Source organism: Semicossyphus pulcher, unplaced genomic scaffold, assembly GCF_022749685.1.
Source record: "Semicossyphus pulcher isolate SPU_LCO1_2020_fin unplaced genomic scaffold, fSemPul1.0.p SCAF_15, whole genome shotgun sequence".
Taxonomy (NCBI): domain Eukaryota; kingdom Metazoa; phylum Chordata; class Actinopteri; order Labriformes; family Labridae; genus Semicossyphus; species Semicossyphus pulcher.
In genome coordinates, this window is record NW_027211659.1 from 23,931,988 (window position 1) to 23,945,032 (window position 13,045).

Consider the following 13,045-nt stretch of genomic DNA (forward strand, 5'->3'; position numbering starts at 1 on the left):
CACAAACATGGAACACCCTTAGAAACCACACAGCCTCTTTCTGCTGTCCTCCGTCCTCCGCTAAGCTCTGCAGCTCTCATTTCCAGCCACTGCACTCACACAAAGCTCCTCATATGCTGCGTCTCAAGACGCTAAAGCCCATGACAGTTCATGCTCATCAGGCACCTTGTGTGCTGAAATCACAGTGGGGAAAAAATGAGCGTCCATAATGTATGAGCGGAAAAAAAACACCTCAAAGGGTTTCACAATCCCCGAAACTGAATCCAGAACCTGAGGGGAGCCTCTGAGAGCGCCGCATACGTACATCATTGTGCTTTTGTGTAATATGATAACTGTGATGATAACTTCAGCCTGGGGTTTGGCAACGGAAAAAAGACAATGTATGTTTTGGTTGAAGATTTCATCAAAGAAACACAAGAAGGTTCAACTTGAATGAGTTAGAAAGCAGCTTTGAACAATAGAAATGAACCCGCAAGTGCATACCTTTGTGTTTGTACTACTGATGATGTCATTTCATGGAGTATCTTTAAAGGCTTCGTATCTCTACAATCTGTACAACCTCAGCTCGAATGTAAGGTAGGTCAATAAACCATAAAATACCCCCAAAAATTGGACTTATATTTCATCAGATTTTGCTAAATAATCAGACTAGGGATGTGCATTTTAACCGGTTAACTGTTAACCGACCATTAAGAATTTTTAGAATATTTGATCCTTTTAAAACAGGATCTCTTGCGGCCAGATCGCTGCCGTCCCCTGATGATGCCACATTTTGTGTTACGCTGCATGTTACGTAATGTTATGACATCATCAGTAAACGTACAATACGATGATGCAATAGACAGAGGCATACGTGCTCTGTTGCAAAAAGAATGAAGGATCCACATATTACAGTTTTTAATTAAGATCAATTTAAACAGTAATGTGTAAAAAAATACAAAAACGGTCTTTTGCAGGCGATGGCTGTGCTGCCTTTTCTTACCATACCTATCTCAGCTTAATTACCTTATCAACAAACATAGAACTGTATGATGCACAAGAGGAAAGTCTTACAGCTGCAAGACGACCAAAGGCTGTAGCTATTGCAGTTTATATATTAGATTGATTCAAACAGAATCATGGCCGCGAGGCTCAGTTTCAAAGGGTTAAAGATGATTGAAGAAAAAGGAATCGGCGGTGGCATCCATTAATAAATATATGTGAGAGCTCTTACAACAGGACAATGGATGTAGGAGGTAAATCAATAAGACGCAGGCAGCAAGAGCCCAGCGTGTCTCTGTGATTTATGAGGGGTTGAGTTTCATCAGAATCTTCATAACTCTTGTGACTGTGGATCAGGCGGCCTTTACACTCAAAGGAGTGTGCTGCCAGTGGTGTTTGTGGGAACGTAAATCCCTCACAACAACACAAAACATACACGCAATCACAGCAAATTTGCACTACGATGTCACCACAGTGTCATGGTAATATGACAACGATTGCTCCTCAGTGGATGGTAGAAAGAAAATCACCCCCTTTGCTGCAGAGAAGTGGTCCTGAATGAATCTCTAATGCAGCTCAGAGCTTCTGCGCGACGGTATCAGCCTCAGTGTGAATGAGATTCCTCTGGCACAACCGTCGAAATGCCATCACTTTAGAAACACATCCACCATACCATGGAGATCGCAGAGCTTTGGGAGTTATGCTGCCAAGACCTTTGTCTCACCCACATTTAAAAGCTGTTTTCTGGACTCAGGCTATAAACGCGCTGAATCTGATGGGTTGCATGACTTTGTCACTGCACAGTCAGCTCATGTATTTAGTAAAGGCCCGGGCGGCTGGAAGATGTCGGAGGAAAAAAAAGGCCTCACAGGCTCATCTGATGGCGCTGCCAACTGGCAGCTTTGGCTTGTTGGCGGTCCAGAGTGTCCTGTCAGATGACATGCATGGACAGTGAAGTGAAAACACGGTTTTACGAGGCTGACTTTTTGGTATTTCTGAACATTTGTGTCTATTAACATAAAAGGAATTAAAATCAAAACGTGTATTAAAGGATTTATTCACTGACATGGGCATGTAAATAACTCAACACAGAGAAAACTAAACCTGTGGAAAATTGATTCCTAGTGGTTCCTGAAATGATCAACAGATGAGCAAATAAAAATGTGACTTTATCTTATATCTGTTTTTTTTCTTGTGAATCACTGAACATATTTCCTTCAAGCCTCTCAAATCTATTCCTATTTAATTGAACACAACTTATTCACACTTATGGACGAGCAAAGCAGTGCAGCTGCACAGACCAAGATCCGACTGTATAACAGTAATGCCTCAGAATGCTGGTGAGTGGTTGAGTGACATGAAAGAGATCAATGCATTCAACAACAGAAGGTACGTTGCCTCTTTTGTGTACAAAAACACACAACACAAACACAAACTGTCGTAATGTGGTGCTGAAAATTAAACATGGCGCCTCCGATGGATCGGACACGTCCTCAGAATGGACCACATTCCTAAAGTAGCCTCGAGATGGACTCCACCAGGAAAGAGGAAACAAGGAGGCCTAAAACAACCTGGCGGAGAGCTGTGATATCGGAACTGAAAACAGTAAACCAAACTTGGGGCGAGGCGCGACATGCTGCACAGGATAGGACCAGATGGAAGCAGATAGTCGCAGCGTGATGTTCCACAGGGAGCATGGAGGATGAAGTGAAGTTGAGACGGAGGTTACACTGAAGCTGCATCACTTCTACTTAAAAAAACAAGTTATGTTTTAGCATAATCCTGTTTTAATAGATTAAAAAAAAAAACATGATTGTGTATAGTGGGGCGATATGATTTGTGATATTAAAGGGAGTGATCATTTTTACATCATTCTCATTTTCATTGAAAAACATTAAAATGATTATGGTGTGTTTTTCGCGAGGATCAGTACCAAACAAAGATATTTGATACTTTTGTTTGTGTATGACCTGTAGGCTAGAACATCTCTGCAGCACAATATTTAATTAATTAATGCGATTTGAAAATTGCAGTCGCAATATCGCGAGTTTGATCAAATTTCGATGAATTGTTCAGCCCTATTTATAGTATTTAGTGCTCTATGAAAACGCACTTCATGTTTCTACCTCATTAAAGCTAACTAGCATAATCACAGTCACGTTTGAGAGTGTTCAGCTATCCGTTAATGTGTGCATGGCTACAACAGATCTGAAGCATTTAAAGACACTCCTAACGACGACACAATAAAACCGTTTTCTATCTTCTTTCTTATAAGTGAAGCGTCTCAACCTGAGCATTAAACTAATCTGCCACATTTGTTTGATTATTTCACATGAGAGGTTTCAGCATTTGTGAATCTGGTGTTTCTTCTCACTAGTTTGACTATTGTGAAGCGCAAATCAATTGATTCACACTGTAATGACAGTTGTGGAGTGATTTGTGTTGCCAGGCTACAGTCAATAAAATCTGATCGAACCACACCCACACAATTCTGATGAAGCTGTGCAGCACATTAGAGTAAAATGATAAACAAGATAAACACGTTTTAAACCAGGTTTGCAGTTGCTCAATGTATTCAACAGGGTCTTTGTTTTTTTGCCATGAGGAGATATTGTGGTGGAGAAAATAATATGGAGAAATGTTCCTGTTCAGTTTCAAGGCAAAGAAGCATTTAAAAACACAACAGAAAACCTGTTAAATTGATTCTTTCCACAAGCAATTCGGGTTTTGTTATTCCACCCATCAGTATAAAAGGTGGGAAAAGGGCTGTAGTTAGGCTTCCTGCAGCTCCAGTTCATCATTGCACATCCCAGGAGATGTCTGCAGTCCAGCTTGCAGCACAACTGCATCACATTCGAACGTGTTGACAGAAAAAGTCCACAAACTTGGCTGTGAATGTGCTCCTGCTCTGCCACCTCCCTGCATCTTTCACCAGCACTGTGTACTCTGCCAACAGTGACCACCGCTCTCACATCCTCCACCTACACACCGTCCTCATCATCGCCACCCTTATCATTCGTACTGCCCGGCCCACAAACTTCCAGCATGTCCAAATATGCCGCTTATGTAACCATGCAGATGATTTAGCAAGCAGTGAGCACCGCTTCCATCAAAGCCTCAGAGCTGAATGGAGCTGAATCACTGTTGCTCTCCAGCTCAGTCCATGTGAAAAGCCCTTGATTGAACTGTAATGGTCATTATTCTATCTATAGGATGGATGTCAAGTCTGGTATTTTATGCATGGCCATATAGTCAACCATAGCTGACTCAGCCTTGCATGCAAGATGATTATAAAATATCTACAATGTTATTCTAATCTGTGGTTTAACAAAAGCAGCAAATGCTGCGTATTAATTCTGAAAGGCTTTTACGCATGTCCATAAAGCATGAACACACATGCTGCAGCTGAGTAAACTCTCAGTAGCTCCCTAGCTGTACATTAGAAGACATTGTGAATAAAATCTGCATAAATCTGGAAAGCTGAGTCCACATGAGAACTATGCCTTGTATGATTAGAACATAATGGTATAAGTGAGCATACAAGACGCATATTGCCTCATGATGCCCAGACCCCTATACACCGTTGTTTCACTGTGTTTTCCTACAATACTCAATATTTTCTCCTGGCAGAAGGACGTTGCAGATTATCTGGACCCGGTCATGGATGCTCACACCGGTTATTCCTGCGGATTCGGGGCATATCAGCCTATTCTGTTAATGCACATGCCACGACACTGTAATCCATGCAGATACAACTGAAATGACCCCTTAAACACACAACCACGGACAAAATGCACTGTCAACTCTGTGCATTAATTTTACTCGACGTTGCAGGAGCTGAAACTGCACACAGATAAAGAACTAACACAGCGTTTCGCACACATTTCACAATTCGTTTCTGTGCGTCTTACCAGAGAATAAAATCCAGCAGCAGCGCGGAGGTTTGACCAGGAATAAACTCTCAAGGCAATCCCCAAAGTGTCTTCAGTCCGCGGCTTCGGTACAGAGCAGCAAACACGGTGGATCTCCGGCGCTCAATGAGCGCAGCTGAAGCGGCTGTCAGGTTGACGTTGGAAGGCAACCCACTACTTCCTGTTACATCACAGCGGAGCTACAGCTGAGGAGCTGCGAGCTGTGGTCAGCTCTATTCACTGCAGGACGGTTTGCCACTTAACTCCCACACTCTCATACAAACTTGGAAGTCAGTGTTGTTCACAAGCCCCCATCACAACACCCCCCAGCACCACAGTCTCCACAGCCTTCAGCGTCCTGCCTTTGTGTTCTTCAGCAGTTCTTTTTAATAATAATCCTTCCATTGTTTCAAATAATGATTTTGAGCCACGTGACCCCAGTCCTGTGTTGGTCTGTAAGGAAAGGTCTGAGAACTACTCATATTCAATGACACCCTCCTCCTTACAACACACACGGCTAATAATGACACATGAAGAATGCTTGATTTAGCCTAATGATGACTTTATTTATAGTTTTTTTTAAAGGGGTTCACATTATTGTCAGCACATTATCGGTATCTGCAGATTATGGCTTGAAAATAACATATTGGCATCGGCAGATTTCGTCATATTTCTGCCGATATTTTCCGCAGATAATATCTGCATTTTGGATATCGGCAAGAAATCCAATATTGTGCATCCCTAGTTTTTAAATAAAGCTGAATGGGTTGTAACCTAAATGCTGCCAGTTAAACAGCAAACATTTTAGCATTCATTAGATTTGCAAATATTCATCAATATTCTAACATTTATTCCCCTTTCAGTTCTGCTTTGGTTTTCATCAACTTCACAGGAAAATATCTGGATCTTTAGCAGCTAAATGCTCGACAATGTTCCCCTGCTAGCTGGATAATTGTGCAATAATTCAACTGTTTGACATAAATACTTCCTTATACTGTTCATTGTAAATAACTCTTTTGCATCGTAACTCTTATTTTGTATTTAACTTTATTCTGGCAATTCTATTTAACTCTGACACTCACATGAGGCACAAATTTGATATATTGTTTACTTTTATTTTATGCCATATATCTCTCAGATCTGTAGCAGAGCAACTGTATTTCGAATTTCGAATTCCGAATCCCACCCCCCCCCCATGATAAATAAAGTATTTCTGATTCTGATTCTATGGTTTTGGGCTGGATAAGTGAGATACAATGGCTTAGTCTGAACTCCTTCATTCAAAGCAGTGTCCTGCAGTAGCTGCAAACCATGCTGTTGGACTGAATTAAGCCTTAGAAATCTGCAAAGTAAACATTTGTCCGGTAGTTTGGTTGGTATTTTTGCTTACTGTAATGTAATTTCCAAATGCTTCATGTCTCACTACATCTAAGCTAAGAGGTTATGTGGGTATATCATGCACAGTAATTGATGGACATGTAGAAATGACTTAATTTGACATATATGTGCTACAAAACATATTGATCCAAAACTAATCTTAATGTAGATATAAGAGTTATTTAAGTACATTTTCTAAATATTAAGTTAAGCTGATTTTATGAGCAGAGTGAATCAGCATTTTGGGTGAAATTGATTGAAATACAGGGCTTATATTGGAATGTTTGCATATTTGTAATTTCTTTGAATACATTTGGCCTAAATGAAAAACAGCTTTCATTAAAAAAAAGACTGATAGAAAGAAGAGAAGGTATATAGTTGAACTTTATTATATAAACTCTTACAGTCCAATACACGACAGCCTCGGTTATAAAACAGCAGCACGAATACAACCTCTTCCTTTACACAACACTGCCCCCTTGTGTTTCCCCTCACCAACAACACCAGCAGGACTATAACGGTGATTTATGGAACTGCATGATATTGATTAAAAAGGAGAGAAAAAAAAGTGTTCATGTTTAATCTGACAGAAATAAAGCAGTCATTGCCTTGTAAACATTGATTTATCGCCGTGAGGACATGGTCATCCTGATTAATGTGTTTACAGACCACTCTGTGTATTGTTGTCATTGATCCGGGGATAGAGATTGTCCACAACTTTAATCTGCTAATGCTGCTGCGTACATTGATTAATAATCGTGGAGTTACCAGAAAATCATCAGGTCCTATACACAGTAAATATGCAGGACATCCAGTTCGTCATTGACTTAAATCTTGCTGCAACTTTGGTGTTTTTCACATAAAAATCAGACATAACAAAGCTTTAAACAGTACATTTAAAAAGAGTTTGTTTATACAAAAGACGGATCAGCTACATAAGAGATCAGCAAAACAAACATGTTTTTTGTCAAATAGATATATGAGGTTAATAATGATACATGCATTCAGTCACGAAAAAGCTAATACACCTACACTGCAAACGATTTTATACAAGAAGCATTGCAAACACAAGATATTCAGAAAGCTACAAATAAAGTATGGACATAAATACAGGCGGCTCCTCAGCAGAGCAGGATCTAACACAGAGTGTTCAGACTGAGCGGTGAACAATGTTGTTTAAGTTTTTCTTCCTTATTCTGATCATCCTCCCTCCGTGAGCTGCAACACAACAGAGAAACACTGTGATATTTTTTCAGTGCATGATTCTCGATTAAAGAAGATTTATCTAAAACCAGGCAAACCTAAATTAAAATAATTCACACCTATTATCATATATTCATACCCTTTCTGCGCCGACCGCACTTGATCCTGCACTCTTTCCGGTGTTTGAAGTTGTTCTCGTTTCCGCCGCAGCCGCTGTAACGGAACACGTGGCACATCTTCGTCTTTGGGTTGTACGCAAACCTCTTCTCTGCACCGTCACAGGTTCCCTTCTCCAAAGGCCTGGTGCACGGATCTGCAGGCGTCAGGTCTGTAAATCACAGTAATATCAAAGGTTACATTTAGGCTGCAAGTAACAATTACTTTTATTATCAGTGTCAGTGCTTCTTTAATAGTGGCCTCTCACAGGGCTTCAGAAGCTATCCTTTGATCTATTACTGTTGGAAACAGCTGTAGTGTTGTAGGAATGCTTGTGTTAGCAATCATGAGTGGACCCACAGCTGAAGGACAGGGGTTTTCATCATACTTTGTTTGTTGGGGTCATCTGGGGTTAATTCGAGCAATGCCATGACTTGTTGAATCAATTAATTGTGACGAGGTTATCAATAAATATTGACATTATTATATTATGACATAATCAATAGTAATAAAGCATTGGATATTATAACTGTACAGATGTGATACCAAAGCAAATCCCCTTTGACAAATTTCACAAAAAAGGCTTGTAAAACTTTAACATTAAGTATGTACACTACTTTTTCTTATATGTTAAATTTAAAATGCTAAATGGACTGCACTTATATAGCACTTCTCTTTAGGGGCAGCTGTGGCTCACTGGTAATGTCGGTTGTCTCTTAATTGGAAGACTACGATTCTATCCCCAGCTCCCTTAGTCTACATGTTGAAGTGTCCTTGGGCAAGACACTGAACCCCAAATTGAAACCCCAAGTGGCACAGCCATCGGTGTGTGAATGTGATGACTGATTGACAGTTGGGCACTGCACGTAGCAGGCTTTTGTACTGCACTTTATACTGATGTGTTTTTTTACTGCTTGTACATCTGCACAACCAATCACCCCTCTGGAGGGAGACGTTAGACTACTTGTCTTGCCTTGAAAAACTACTATCATGATACCTGGATGAGAATTTCTTTCCCCCTTCAAACCCTCAGAGTTTAATAATACATATTCACTTTTAGAGTCAAAACTATTCTATATTAGTACTGGATGTAGGTTAATATTTGTATCAGTATCAATAGTATTATGCACTGGCAAGAACCTTTTTCTGCTTATTTTTAAGAATCAATAAATTCTTGTGTGCACAGCCTGCACTGGCCTACAGATTTATTGCCTCTACTGGTTTCCTGCAGTGGTAATTCTATGCTATACATAAAAATATAGTTTGTTCCCACTGCATCAGGCATTGGCATAACACTATTTGGCATGTAGGAGCTATCTATCCCTGTTCTATTCAGCAACTCCAAATGTGCCACAGGCATTGATTCATTTTGCCAGTGATGTGGGAAACATCTGAAAACTGTCAAGCTCTGATAACTGAGCAAATATGGAGGTGATAGATGCAGCCAGAGGAAGTGTGTGTCTGTCAGCAATATGAGGCTGAACTTCTGAAAGTGAAGCTCACTAAACACGTGAGGAGAATCAGAGATGTGGACTTGAGACTTGGTGACTTGGACTCGAGTCGACTTGAGTCGCTGTTTTGATGACTTGCGACTTGACAAAAAATAAATGACTTGAGACTTGACTTCTGTGTGTTCATAAGTTTGAATGTTTGGTGTTAAATATAAACTGATACAAATCAATGTTGTCAAGTTTCTGTCTAACTATCAAGTATGTATGAAGAGCAAAGTGGGAATCATGATTGGACGACTCAAAAAGCTCCCCGGTATGTGATTGTCATGATTGGATGACTGGCTGTCAGTCAAACTACTACTCAATACTGTCTCAGAGCCGACCATCATCATAGCTGTGTCTGTGCCAAGATAATACAGATACAATTCATTGTCATACTTTTTGAACAGGTTATATAAATTGGCCAATAATATCATTATTAGACGGGCTACTTACACCTTGTCTTTTCTCTTTATAAAGACCGGATACTACAGGTAAGAGAGCTGAATCTTAGGTGGAAAAGAAACTGACTTGATTTGGGACTTGACTTGACTTAACTTGCCCAAGAAATAATGACTCGAGACTTGCTTGAGACTTGGACAAAATTACTTGAGAATTACTTTGGACTTGAGCAAAAATGGCTTGGTCCTTGGACCAACCTCATATACGAGTTAGCTTCAATAAATGTAAATCTCTCTAACAATGTCCCAAATGGAGTCATTCCAGTGTTCCAAGTGTGTTTGACCACCTTGCTAAAAGTAAATATGTTTTTACCCAAAGCTGCTTTAGTGTAGGATTATTTTATGTCACAATGACACAATTGTCTACAGTCTCTCCCAACGACACAATAAGCGCACATCACTGTTTAACCACAAGATGTCACTCTTTGATTTCAACACTGCAACATCAGCTTGGTCGACTGATATTTGACAATATTTATGATCTATGCGTCTTCTATTAGATTTATTTTACAGCTTTTGTGACTTTAAATTTCAGTAGGGAAAAACAAATGTCATCTTGTGTTTACTCCTGATGTGAGTCATTACCACACATTATCCTCCATATCTGTCTAATGTAAGGTCTGGCTAATTCATTGTTCCTCTAAAGAGTTTTACTTTCATGCCAGCATTGTTCCTAAGAGATCTTATCACAGGAGAAAAAAAAGGATGGCTTCGGAGGCAGAAATATTGGGGCTAACTCATCCGAAAGCGTTCCCTCTCTGTATTTTTGACAAGAGTGAAATTGAATTCTTAAAATTATAACTTCCTGAATGAGATGAGGGGAGCTGGCGAGGCTCTCCCTTTGCTCACCCGCTGCAGAAACACAAAAGAGCCTTGGAACATGACATGCGTGATATATGCTCCCTCACTCCTAATATAGTGAAAATTAGTAAGTGGGTGTGTGTGACGAATGGGCGAATGGGAAGGAGACACTGATGCACTCTGTTCCTGCCCTTTGCCTCGCACAACAGAAGCAATTTCTAAGCTGTCTTCCATGTATGCATCACTGCACCTTGACATTTTATTTTATTCTATCACTGTAAAGTTATTGGCAGCATACAGTGGTTTAATAAATGAACTGGATGAGCTTTACTTTTTGAATTCAGACTCCAGCATGGACTGGTTTCTGCTCTGAGGACAGGATGATTGATGTGATGATGCCCGGTTTCTGTGCTTTCTGTGATGAATAAACACAGCATGTTCTTCTCCTGGCTTTCTACCTGTCAGCCTGCAATTTATGAATCCAGTTAAAAAAAGGTGTTTTTGTCTCATCTTGAAAGAAAAAAATTGTTGCTATTATTTTCTTTACTGATGAAGGTTAATGAACTAAAACATTTAATCAGCAGCACAGTTGGGTATTTTTTTTACATTATTCAGGCTGAAAACGTCTCACAACGCACCACGTGACTTTCTACGCAACCACACCACATCTAAAACTGTCCTTGAATTCTCTCTAAACACATATTTTCATATGAATGCAGAATGAGAGGCACGGGATGTTTTCAAGGAAGCATTCTGCTTTTGTTTGTAGGTGAGTAGTCGACAATCAGGTTTGATCTGGCTTTTGTTGCATACATGCAAACAGTTTGTGTGGAGAACAAAAATAGGTTGGCCGAAATGCAATCCTTAGAACCAATCAGCTAATATCTGACGACTGCAAAGCTTTTTATTAATCTCTATAAAAGAGAATTCTACATATAAGTGCAGACAATCTGGTTGATCATCATCCTAATTTGCTAGTCTGACTGTAAACAATGACCGGCTAATGAAAGAGGAAGTCTTGGCCTGGATATCCGATATCAGCTACCTCAGTATTCCCTAGCTAAACTTGAAGCTCTGAACTAATGGCCATCACCTGAAGATAGAAGTTGAGTTTGCATCTAAACACAGTTTTATAGTCTTTACAGTTTCATACCTTTTAGCTCGTGATTAGTTTCATTCATTTGCACCTGAGGTTCTCTTGCAGTCAATTCCGCTGAGAAACAAACACACATATGTCAAGGGATGTCGGCCATATTAAGGAATAGCACAATCTTTTACTAAACAGCTTATTCACTTTCTTCCCCTGAGTAAAATGTAAGACTATATTACTACTTGGATGTAGCCTTTGTGACTTCACCCACTGGTTTTGGGATTAGCATTGTGAAGCCTCAAGTTTGGCTTCTTGGCTGTAGCCATTTTGGGGTTTTGAAGCCAGAAGTGACCTTACTTCTTGGTTGACAGGCCGCCATATACTGACATTCAATCACTGGTAGCCATGCCCTAGAGCAAACCCTGTCTATTTTACTCTTGGTTGACAAGTTACAAAATTAACACCATGCTGTATTCAAAAACACATGGATTGAGACAATAGACTCATTAAGGAGGAAATAAATCAAGTAAGAAGAAGGTTATTTTATCTGCACACAATCTGGCTTCTTTTTTGCAACCAATGGAGTTGCCCCCTGCTGGCCATTAGACAGAATGCAGGTTTATGGCAGTTCCACATTGCCTTACATTTTTAGACCTAGGGGGATGTCTACTTCTTACACAGTCTACAATATAAATGAGAAGATTTCCACATCTTCCCCCTGTCTTAGAAAAAAGTAACTGAGGACTAAAAAATTCAATATTTTAGCAGAAAGTCAAACCTGAACTACACATGATAATATAAAACTGAATATGTAGTTAATGTGTTTCATAATTGGTATATACCTGAAACTTAAGAGTTTCAAGCCACAGAACTTTGACATTTTTTGACAAGTACAGTTTGGCGTACATTCAGTCTTACCAGTTATGATGGTTGGCTGCACATTAAAGGCTCTCCTTGCAGACTGTGTGTGGACTTCTGGGGCCTTAGTGGGCTTTACTGTAAAAAAGAAAAAGTAGTCACAGATTGATCGGCCTATTTTTAGAACAGATCTCATTAAATCCCAGTGATCTATCATAATTAAAGTAAGTTTAATATGATTAGTATCAGACTGGAGAGGGTGTTGGTCTGCAAACAGATGTAATCTACTAATGAAAGCAGACAGAGTCATCCATCTGAAGTTGTTATCCATAAAAGAGAAATCAAACACAGCTTTACAATCGATTTTCAAGATGTGCCGTCGGTGGTGTTGTTCACAGCCGAGTGACTCCGCCTTATTTTCTGTGACAATTTCAATATCTAAATGGCTTCTAAGTCATGCCTAAGTCTGCTATAATTGGGTGTGCTTTGGTCACTTTAAAGCGATTTAAATGCTAAATCGTGGAGGGATGTGATTTCATGGTCAGCTAAAATTCATCACAAAGTTAATTTTCTTGAGGTGGAACTATTTTCATTATGTCACAGCTGAAATTAGTTTTCATTTGTTGTGCAGCAACTGTAATCAACTTTGCATTGGCTGTCTATGAACCCAGAAGTATATAAATTATGCCATGCATATTGCTTTGAGCTTAAGGCAGG

The 13,045-nt window shown here is 39.7% G+C and overlaps 2 protein-coding genes across 2 annotated transcripts in view; both read right to left on the reverse strand.

Annotated features, from left to right (window-relative positions):
- LOC138592162 (calcitonin gene-related peptide type 1 receptor) overlaps positions 1-4,977 on the reverse strand; it is a 36,534-nt gene extending 31,557 nt beyond the window's left edge. Inside the window, exon 1 of the mRNA XM_069662836.1 lies at positions 4,893-4,977. The gene's annotated coding sequence lies outside the window, so the exon portion shown is untranslated. The remainder of the gene's footprint in view (positions 1-4,892) is intronic.
- Positions 4,978-6,635: 1,658 nt separating this feature from the next.
- The window catches only part of tfpia (tissue factor pathway inhibitor a), a 49,031-nt gene continuing 42,621 nt past the window's right edge, over positions 6,636-13,045 (reverse strand). The window contains exons 4-7 of the mRNA XM_069663229.1: positions 12,389-12,466; positions 11,534-11,593; positions 7,612-7,800; positions 6,636-7,487 (exon numbers count right to left, since the gene is read on the reverse strand). Of these exons, the coding sequence (XP_069519330.1) occupies positions 7,420-7,487; positions 7,612-7,800; positions 11,534-11,593; positions 12,389-12,466 (395 nt within the window). The 3' untranslated portion in view covers positions 6,636-7,419. The remainder of the gene's footprint in view (positions 7,488-7,611; positions 7,801-11,533; positions 11,594-12,388; positions 12,467-13,045) is intronic.